General features: G+C 37.8%; 1 protein-coding gene across 1 annotated transcript; it reads right to left on the bottom strand.

Annotated features, from left to right (window-relative positions):
• Positions 1 to 1952: 1952 nt before the first annotated feature.
• mal2 (mal, T cell differentiation protein 2) lies at positions 1953 to 11538 on the bottom strand. The gene is made up of 4 exons (XM_083919041.1): positions 11369 to 11538; positions 9113 to 9283; positions 5499 to 5699; positions 1953 to 4059 (listed from the first exon to the last, which is right to left on the bottom strand). Exons 1-4 carry the CDS (start codon positions 11483 to 11485, stop codon positions 3988 to 3990), a joined length of 561 nt encoding a protein of 186 aa, XP_083775167.1. The 5' UTR covers positions 11486 to 11538; the 3' UTR covers positions 1953 to 3987.
• Between the last annotated feature and the right edge of the window lie 253 nt (positions 11539 to 11791).

The following is an 11791-nucleotide window of genomic DNA, read 5'->3' as shown; positions in this document are numbered from 1 at the left end:
GATAATGTGTTTTAAGTTAAATGAAATGCATGCATACGTTTCTGTTGCCCCCCCCCCCCCCCCCCTTATCCATCTATATGTGTTGCTACATAGATGTATACCTGGCTGTACACAGAAAAAATCCAAAAAGTCTGTCAAAAGTTTTATTGTGGTATAATATCACGGATATTCAATGGAATACTCCTCATCTTTCTCAAAATATTATAAAAACAGTAGATATGTACATAGATACATGGAGTTTACATTGTATTTAACACAAACTGAACACTTATAACACTGCATAAATAGATATTGACATTAAAAACTTGCAGGATACCGCCAGCTCCTGCTACATTTTGCTGTGGAGAAAGCCTGTTAACCTATTTGTGTCTCAAAAAGATGTATTACTGGATGGTAATGGCATTACCTGCTGCATCTTCGAAATACAATATACTGTGTGCCAAGTATCTCAGTGAAATGTCCAAATATGCAAAAGAATATGTTGATTAACTCCATTTGTGTTACTGAATTTATCTGACACACACGCAGTGAACAGCTAAAAATAGTTCAAAATCTCTAGCAATTGCAAGAAGTTGTGTGTTCAGTAGCCGTCAGAGAAAATGTAGAAAAGCCCTATGATATAAAGAAGGTCAATCAGGCCTGTTCCCAGTAGGTGCACTAAAGTATTCTTTTAACCAAGGATATGGTTCGAGGCATTGCTTGAAAATTCTTACAAAGCTTAGTGCAAGAGGCAGGGCTTTACCAGGGAGGAATCAGCAACAAGACACAAGATGTATTATGAAATCCAGTATTCATGGATATTAACCAAATGTAAATCTTTTCTATTTCTATTCCAAGACACATTTATTCAAAACAGTATTTAAAACAGTAAACTTTATCCTGAATTAGTGCAAGGCGAGCACAAGACATGACAGTACGTAACCCACCCACAGCTTTATTCCACCACTCCTCAGTAAGTTGAAGTTCCTGAGTTAGAGTCGGACTGATCTCGAAGTTCCAGCTTTTCTAAGTAGTAAATAAGCTAACAATCCCATGATTGTCAACTGTCAGTTGGTCATGGGCCCTACTCTTTGTGTGGGGCCCTCTACGTTCTTAATGAGTGATTTAGTGCCATGCTTGAATGCTAGGAATATTCCATGATGCATATGCACTGGCAAACACACACTGAGACAGTCTTTAAACAGTAATGCTAAAGGCATCCACAGTGTATCTGCAAGCTGGTGACAACATTTATCTTTCAATTCCAACAGGTACACCATCTGCAATTGTACAGAACTAGGAGAGTGTTTTGTTGTCAATTTAGGGATTTTTGTCAGGACATTTTAGTGTTTTTAAGTCGTTGTGCTTTTGCGGTCTGCTATCATATTTTCATATTTCATTTTTTGCTACTATGCTGTCCGCAGAAGTGACATATTGTTTGAAATATGTTTGTTTTTTTATTTCTCTGAATTCAATTTAAAAATCAAAACAACTCTGGCCAATATGGGGCTCTTGCACATGTGGGGCCCCTAGGCTGCAGCCTAGGTCAGCCTATGCATAAACCCACACCTAAGTGTTATTTCAGTAAAAGTACCATTGGTTGGCAGACTGGAGGTAAGAAAATACTGCATTATGTTTAGGAGTAACAGTCTCAGTTCTTGTCATAAAATGGAGGGCAACCTTTTTACCCTCTCAGATAATCAAAGGGACATTGACCTGGTCAAGTCTTTGAATTGTACGACCTGAGGAATTACGATAGTGCCTGGGACCCTGTTGTAAGCCAGTATATCTCTGTACACTTGTTGTGTTTGCTCTCAAGAAGCCTGTATTTGAAGGACTCAAAATGTTCTGAATCTGACGCCACCTAGTGGTAGCATTAAAGAAGACGCAGATAACAATGCACCCTAAAGACAAGAGCTCCCGTTTTTCTTCAAAACATTTATTTCTGTAAATGCGTTTAAAAAAAAAAAACAGCAGGTTACAAAGAATGATTTTTAAATTGATAACATTAAACAGCCTAATGCAAACAAAATTATTTAGTATGTACAACTAATAAACTATGATAGTTGATTTGGGTTATTTTATGATGCATCAAAACAGTTACAGTAAGGGTCAAACACTAAAAACATACAGCTATAAATTAAACAATCCATTAGTAGAGAGAGATCACTGCTGGCAAAAGCCTTTTTATCAATGGTCCGATTAGAAATGATAAGTTTAAAGCAGAACTCAACAGAATGACAGATTTATTTGTTTTAAATATCAGTAAGTCACAGTGGAGTTTAAACAAAACAGATATTATTATGGGACTAATGTAATGGCTATTATAAAACAGGTATGCCAGATATACTGAGAACATTTGACAAAAATGTGCTCCTTAGAAGAAATTACGACTTTGAAATTCATATATCAGTTTAACTTTCATTTTAAATAGTGGCCACATAAAATGTAATAGCATTCATGGGATTACAGCTCCTTAGCACCAAGGTTACTGGACCACAGTGGAAACCTGTTTCAAATTAATTACACCATCACATGAGTGTTCTCTTATACATAACTGGCAGCAATCAGCAGCATATAAAGGCACGTTTTCACGGTATGGAAATGGGAAATATACCCTCCAGTGAGGATGTGACCCAGGAAATGGGGCAATATTTGTATGATTCACAAAGTGGGCGACAAAGTAAAGCATAACTGTCACAAGCGTCAGATGTTGCAAAATCCAAGCCTTGTATGCAGGAGTGGGTCAGGTTACTGTGAAATATAGTCAGTTATTTAATACAAATTTACATTTTTGTAATTAATAACATAATCCGTTGTATTACTTACAAAATCCAATTTAATCTGCATACTTTACTACTTTGATTTCTTTTAGATACCTTCAAAATCAAACATTGAAATAACTGAACCTTGTGCTACAAAATGCAGCCACAAAAATATGAGTTCCACAATTGTTCCCCCGGCTTTCAACATCTAAAGGATTACCTTGATGAAAGCCACAAGCCAAAATAAATTGTTCTTTCAATTAAGTTGTTTGTTTGTTTTGATTTCTTTGGACTTATTTCCCGTCTCCATGCACACTGGAAGCACAGGTGAAGTTGTGTCAGAAGCCCCAACTCTACATCTCTTTAAACATCTCAAAACAATTTCAATGCAAAATAAATACATTTTGCATATTCAGCATTTACAGTTTTTCAAATCAAATTACCATTAAAAACAGTACAGATATATTGTGTGTATTCTACAACATGTGGGATGCTGTTTGAACTGTTTTGTTGCTGCAGCTTGGAAGAACTTTGCTCTTGAAACTGAAAATGTAATGTAATGAAAATTTTCTTGATAGTGCCAACTCCTAACAGTTATCTGAAGACACTTTACATATAGAGTAGATCAAGACTACACTCCAGGATGTGTCTCTTGAAATAAGGCAATATTTGTATAACTAACTATATAGGGGCGAAAGACAAACCAATAACTTTCAAAAGCATCACTTACATGTTGCAAAATCACCCTGTTACATAATGTACAAGGTTAAACTGTTATTATTTAATCCATCCATCCATCCATCTTCAACCGCTTGTCCCTATCGGGGTCGTGGGGGGGCTGGAGCCGATCCTAGCTGACATCGGGCGTGAGGCGGGGTACACCCTGGACAGGGCGCCAGTTTATTGCAGGACACATAGAGACAAACAGAGACAGACAACCATTCACACTCACATTCACAACTACGGGCAATTTAGAGTCATCAATGAACCTAACACCTGCATGTCCTTAATCCTGTCCTCGAAATAACTAACAGCCCAGGAGAAATCTACCTGAACACAAACCTTTCAATAACTCAAAAGAAGAATTATTGTAGGGATATTATTGTCCTGAAAGCTTAAGAGACGTTTAGACTGAGGCAGGCTGGAAAACAGTGCTCTCTCTGGAGCTCTGGTCGGTGGAAGTGATGTTTTAAATACATGCTCATATGTTATGAAGCACTTATTAAACTAGTTTGTGCTGGTTTTACATCCTCAACCTCTTGAAGCCCATCACCATACTGCAGCCGTAGCATAGTGTCACCACAAATGCAAATATCTGGGACAAAAAGACAAAAGGAGAAAGCAAAAAAAAACAGTTTGTCAGAGAAAACCCAGTCAATTTTACTCACATGTGCTAACTGCAACTAATGTGATTCGTTACCTGTCTATCATTATTTAAAAATGTCTGCAGATGTCTCTCTTATTCTAATCAGGAAAAAGAACTATGTATAAACACCAGGGCCCGTATTTACAAACTATCTTATCTTACCCTTACTAGCCCTAAAGGTTCCTTGCTATGGGTGTCTTCTCAAAACCTGTTCTCAAAGCTGCTGAGGCTAACTTTTACTAAGGAAGTGGGAGAAATCTTAAGCCAAGAAAGGGTGCGGTTGATCCTGTTGCACCCATTGCTTAATTTCACTGATTTAACATGAAACTAAGAGTAATATGGGCTATTGACTAGTCCAGTTTATGTGCAGCTAATTGTCAGCCTCTTACACGTCTGGAACCTTATCGAATTAGACCAGGACTACAGTTACCATGGGGAGCCAAAGCCCAATTGGACACAAGAACAGCTTTTACTTCTTGGCCAACGTGTGCATGAAAGGAAGGACATTATCAACGGAAAAGCCACAGTTGGGATAACTGTAAAAGCCAAAAAAGAAGCGTGAGAAAATATATGCCTGGAAATAAATTTGACTTTCTCACCGTCATTGAAGATTTCTAAAATGTTGTGTGATTACAAGGCAAATTGCTGGCAGCAGGCTGACTTAGGAATCCTCTTGGCTATTTCTAACTTTGGGCGCTGCTTTTAGCAAATAAAAGTCTAATTCACACCCATTGTTTTTAAGAGTTACTCCTAAATCAACAAGTTAGGAGCTACTTTTAGCCTTAAGATGTTTTGTGAATACGGGCCCCAAAGTATAAACTCAAATATTAAACATATACACACACACATATATATATATATATATATATATATATATATACTGTATATATTGTATATACACAAGATATGAAGACCAAGCATAGAAATGTTGTCTTTAACAAAAGTTTCTAAAGGTTTGCATTTTGGGTCAGCACAGGGGTTTGATATAAAATAAGATGTAACCTAACATAAGCAACGATATTTCTGTCAAAGACAATCGCTGGCCATTTAACATACTGTTTATGGCCTGACAGCTCAATCTGAGATCAGTTCACCATATGTATAAAACATTTTCTTAATTTATGAACACTTGCAAAACTTGCAAAACTTTAAACCCAAACAAGACCAAAACAGAAGTTTAGTGAGCAGGTGGGTAAATGTGTTGAGCTGAGACACATTAGCATGAGGTCAGCTCCCTGACCTCAGTAAAAGTCAGTAAAGGAGTGTGACATTGTGCTATGATAATCAGATAGTGCTGTGAGTGCATTATGAAAACATGAATTAAAACAAACAAGTTGTGCATGCATTATGATACAGACTTGATTTGAAAAGATATCTAGCACACTCACCGTGGCCGCCACATTAATACTGTATTGCTTGTCGTCCAGGACTGTGAATATATTGCCACGAGGGTATGTTATACACAGAACAGTGTCAGTGCTGTTAGGCAGTTTCATGATGTGGGCTCCTCCATTCGCTGCTGTGGTTGCAGCCTCCAACACGAAGGCGGCAAAGTAGAAAAGCAAAGCTATAAAATGGTAAATCACGTCCTGAGGGAAGAGAAGAGAGAATGCATAAGAAATAAACACACAAAAGTAGTAGCAGTAGGTGAAAAGAAAGAGTGACCAAAATGTGAGTTTTCCCCCCTTTGGGTAATAATCACACAATGCACTGCAGCTACCTGGACTTTGGCATCAGCATAACAAACACAATTTCACATTTGAGCTTTTACATGAATTATAAAGCATAACATGAAAGATACGACAAACATGACAAATAAAAGACAGAGAGAATAAAAATACGAGTTAGTGAAAAGACTGATCTGTTAACCAACATAGTATAGAAGAAAATAAAAAGAGAGGGATTAAAGAAACAGAGCAACAGAGTAAAAAGGTTAATGAGAGGTTGTGTTGTTGACTCTGCAAGCCTGGCGGGACTACAGGCGGGCCTTTGTTGCGCTTTGGTGTGAGCTCATCATCCATGTCACTCATTGTTCGGATGAAAACAAACAACCCCAGATGCCTGGCTACTTCAGGGAGCAGGACCCAGAGCCTGGAGCCTGGAGCCTAGATCCTGAGGCAAGGCTGGCACTGTCTGAGAGCCCAGACTTAGTACACTAAAATCCCATAACAACATGGCAGAGGCTCTCACTGTCTTTCTTCTGTATATATACAACATAACAGTAGTTATTGCATTAATGAAATGCTCTTCAATGCTTGAGATGGTGTTGTGATGGTGATTTACTGTAATTTACATTCTATATGTTGTACTCCACACCTATATGCAGGTGCTGGGTGGATGCTTCACTTTGGCCCTTTTCCAGTGGCTCCCTGTTGCTTTGAAAAAAAACAGTTAGTCTCAAGGTTCCAGAGACTTGCTATGGATCCAAAAAAACAACGAAAGGTCTCAGAGGAAAATGCAGAAATTAATAGTGCATGAACAGATGCATTTACTTTATATTGACAGACATTTTCAGAGTAAGTATCGTTTTGAGGATTAGAAAAAAAAGAGAAAGAAGAGCAGAGCAAATGTTCTTTTAAGAATTGGATCAAATGGTATCTTACTTTTATTATCAATTGTGCTGAAGACTATTCGCCCATTAAATCAATTAACCACCAGCTGGTCTATAAAACTGTGGAAAAAACCCAAATCAAAATTTCTAAAAGCCTGAGGTGATGTCTTTAAATGTCTTGTTCTGACCAACAATCCGAAATCCCTGAATAAACAATTTTCTATAATGTACGTAACGAAAGCAGCAAATTCCTGGAACCATCAAATGTTTTATGCTACTGCTTGAAAAACAACCAGAATTTTAGTCAAGTCGGTTTAATTTATACAGCGCCAATCACAGCACAAGTTATCTCATGACACTTTTCATATCATTAGGGCCAACATTCCTCCATGAGCAAGCATTTGGTGACAGTGGCAAGAAAAAACTGGAATCAGGGCAGCCAGTGGCCTTGACAGGTAATAGTTGTCGATTCATTTTCTGTTAATTGGGTAATCAATTATTCAACTAATCATCACCGTTCTATTTCACTTGGTGCTGTATTATGTACTTTTCCACATTAAATCTGGCGTGCAAATGACAGCCAGCTTCTGAAAGTTCAACTTCCCATTTCTTTTTGAACAAGAACAAATTGGCTATGGTCCACACTGACACTTGGTCAGAATATGGAAATAAAACTTGCCAGTAAACATTAGTGGTTTCATTTAGATTGTTAAAATGTACTTTTAGGATGAAGAAGTGTAACTGCTTATGTTTGAATAAGTGGAATAAAGCTTTATGTAAAAGAAGCTAATAAATAAAGATCTGCCTCACTGTGTAGTTAGATATTCTTACTGAAGAAACAATTTAAAGTATTTAGTTTAGGTGGTTTGTATGGTCTCTCCTGTTACTGATATTAAGGTTGTCCTACATGGTAAAAATGCAAACACAACGGTCTTTTTCAGTGACACAACAGGCTCTTTATGCAAATGTCTTTAACATGAGGCTAAAACCGATTTACACAAACACACACTGTAATGAGGCAGGTGTGAAAGAACTATTTCCTCGGAGATCCCCTGCATATTGTGAGTAATATAATGACGCAACACCTCAAACGTGTTAAATCTGTGGGTCAACATTTGCATTAGTGCTGTGTGGTGAAATCATGAGTGAATTTCTTTTTGTTCCTCATAGTGGAACTTATATAAAAGACTTAAATAGTAAGCAGTCTATAGATATAGATACACCAAAACCAGCTACCACACTAAAGAATGTGCTTAGTTACTGTTGTGCTGACTTCCAACCTTCATACCTTCATACCTTCATATAGAGCAGTCTGATATGTTGACAGCTCATAGAACAAGTTGAAATACTGACACTGACATGACATCAGACTGACTTGCATTTTTGCCACCAATCTCTAACTTTCGACACACAAAAACAACAGCTGCTGCCATGACAACATGTTCAAACACTGAGAGCCATCTTAAAGATTCCCTGTGCAGTTTTAGACCTGTAGTAGGAGAGGTTTTTCTATGAGTGGGTCCCTGTTTTGTATATTTTGTTGATGCGGTACACAGCCCTACCAATAGTGTCACACTGATCTACAGGTGGCTGAACGCACCAAGATATCCTATAATGTGCCAGCAAAGACAGGAAAGAAGAAGACTGCAAGCTAAACATTGATGTAAACTACCTTTTCCACTCCTTGAGGACACTGGAGGCTGCACCAAGCCTGTTGGCATACTGTCCCTAAACAGTCTTGTATTGCATAAATTGGGTCTGAATGGAAATCTGAGAATCTTGGGGATCCAATGAGCCCAATTGTGTTCATGTGTGATGGTATTAGTCCCCATCTTAGCCATTTCCTTGTAGTGAGTCCATTTTTAAAAACTGGACCTCACTGTATAAAATGAGCTGCTGTGACCTCTAGGATAATCACAGCCTCGTGGAACTTTACAACCACAAACTACAGCATGGGTTTTTCTAGGGTGTTCTTCCGGGCCTAGGTGACTTAATGTTACTGATTTCTGACTTTTTTTAAAATCAATTTTTGAGTGCTAAAAATTTCTGAATTTAGCACCAAATCACCAAATGGTATCAGCTCAAAAATTGATCCAACAACTAGATTTATGACTACGAAAGCTTGTCACAGACCTGAGCTGCATCTCAAATAAACCTTCAGGCAGGTTCTCAGATTTCACATGATGTAAACCACTTCTATGTGGCATCTACCCCCTAAAAAGAGGAGGTGTAGAGGAGAGGAAGAGGTTAAAAAATGTAAATGTTTTATGAGGAAGGAAATCCATTCACACATTTGACAGACCTCAAAGAGACACACAATGCGTTTCAGACAGGTGTGTTTAGATATCTAGCTAGATTGATAGATGGAAGGATGAATGAACGGATGGAAGGACAGATGGACAGAAGACTAGCCTGACTAAGTGACTGACTGATCATTTATCTGCAGCTCACCAAGGAGTTCCAGTCGGTGTTGATGCGGTCAGCCAAGCCAGTGATGAAGAGCGTGAGGTAGGCTGAGGAGAGGATGAAGGCGGTGAGAGAGACAAACATCACCCAGCCCTGCAGCAGAGGCACGGGAACATTGGAGGAAGCCACCAGGATCCATACCAGACCACCAAATAACTGGGGACAGACACATACACTCTTGTTGCTCATTTTGTTTCAGTGGACACAGTTCTATAGTTACCTATAGTTAGTTACAGGCTTGTCAACTAATGGCAACCACACAAAAAAAGTATTTTAGCATAAAGCTGAATTTGATATTGAAAATTGAAATTAAAATTATAATAGTATCATGATGACATGATAAATAATAACTTGATTCACAGCTCAACTCTGAAAATGTTCTTGCATCTCAGCAGATTAACCAAGATGACAATTTAAGACAAAAGGATACCTACATTTAACTTAACATTACAATCACCAAAGGCAATATATCAAAGACATTGAATTTACAATGTCATACATTTGATCTGGGATTAAGATCTATATTTAATTTTTCAATTGACTGTTGCACAAAAAAGTACTTTAGTCCAACCTAACTGTATCACTGATACTTGATGGTAACAATTCGTATTCACTGTTCAGGACATGGTAAACATGGACCAGTCACATCTGATTGGTGCATCAATAATTGTGAGGTTCTGCATGAAAATAAAATGTTGCTTAAAATACATACTACTTTTTTCTCCTGCTAAAAGCACTTTGTTTGGTGACATAATCCAAGGAAGAGTAACACATTTTATGTTTGAAATTGACAAAGGGGTAAACACAAAGTGGATTAAACCACTAAAGAAGATGTAAATTATTATTTATAGGCCAGCTGCTGCAATAACTGGCAGGTATAAGATGTTGCAAAAGGCTTTAATATTAGGTACACAAGGATAACAGTCATTTATATGACCCTGTTTCCATCTGAAGGCCTACTGTATACAGGCCTATCTGCAAACAGGCCTATAGCTAAGTAGTCAAATCATCATAAGAGGTAGCAATTAAATACACTTTTTAAGATTGTGAAATGAGATGATGCTCAAAACAATTTGGGTATTTTGAGCCATTCTGCCCATGGGCGCAATTTGCTTTCTGTAACTTTTTAGCACTGTATCTACTCACATGTCAATCTCAGGCTTGGAGTCTAAAAACACACACACACACACACACATATATATATATATATATATATATATATATATATATATATATATATATATATATATAACAGGACTGAAACTAACAGGACTGAGTTTTTAGCATAGAGTAAGCAAATGCACGAAATGTCCACATAGCCACATCAGTGCCAGTAGCATGACAACATTTAGCACGAGTGGCTAAGCAAAAAACTATATTTAAAAAAGGTAAAAAGGTAGGTAGGAGGACTGAACATTGATAATTACACCGTCAGTCATACAAACAATATATATATATATATATATATATATATATATATATATATATATATATATATATATATATATATACTGTATATATATACTGTATATATATATATATAAAAAGACAAAAGATATAGAAAATAGAATGAGAAAATTCTCCTTTGGTCTTCCCACAGCCTCCAGGAGACTCAAATGATGCTGATCTTGTAAAATCTTGTGACATTTTCAAATGAATTTGATTATTATCTAGGCAAAATACTAATAATATCATAACATGATTAAGACTTCCCTCCGTTTTTATCTTTAAAGATTCAGATTTTAAAACGTTATTATTAAGTATTAACCACTACTGAAAACATAAAACTCAAACATAACACATTTGTAAAAATGATTAGCTTAGCCGATTTACATATTTCATTTTTTAGTTTTTGGATTCTTTTCATGTATAGTTATGCATGAACTGTCCAGGGAACAGAAAAGGCACCGATTCGGTGGAATGGCTTTACACTGGCCTATAAAAACAGGTGTTTAACCCTCGCGGCCAGCCTTGGTGGCATCGCTCGATGCAACATTTGCCCTTGCATTGACTCTGAGAAAAAACAAAATCAAACAGCTTCATTCAACCAGTAAGCAGTCCGCACCTCCCAGAGTAAAGACTGCAACCTAAAGTCTAACTGGACTTGGAGGACAACATATAAGGCCATTAATAATCAGCAGAATCAGTATTTCTGCAACACCACTGAGGTCACTGATACATTTAAGAATAGAACATGCGTCATAAATAAATGACCTCTCTGACTAAAAAAAACACACTTACTATTTCTACACAGACCAGGGCTCCAGAGTAAGTTCTCAGTACTTCCAGTCCCAAAGGAAGAGAAATGGTTGGGGCAGGGAACGAGGTGGCAGCGGGATTGGTGTCTGGTTCCGCCATCTCTCTGTCTCCCTCTCTCTGCTCTCTGTCTCCCCCTCTCCTCTGGCTCTCACCCTCTGTCTCCCACTGAAAACGTTCCGCTGAACAAAGGACGGGAGCAGCGAGGGAAATTCCTCCGGAGTCATGTGTCCCCGAACAGGTCGGACAGGTGCAGGTGCCACTCCCTGGAAACCAGCGCTGCATTCACGGACCGCAAAGAAGATCCGACATCCAGATATCAATTTTAGAACTCTTAGGTCCGTGTGAGAAAATGTTTGAGCTGGTTCTGATGATGACCATAGACGGAGTCTCAGAGGCAATATTGTA

This window comes from Echiichthys vipera (genome assembly GCF_963691815.1).
Source record: "Echiichthys vipera genome assembly, chromosome: 8".
NCBI classification, from domain to species: Eukaryota; Metazoa; Chordata; class Actinopteri; order Perciformes; family Trachinidae; genus Echiichthys; species Echiichthys vipera.
Note: the sequence above shows the minus strand (reverse complement) of the source record. Positions and strands in the feature narration are given on the sequence as shown.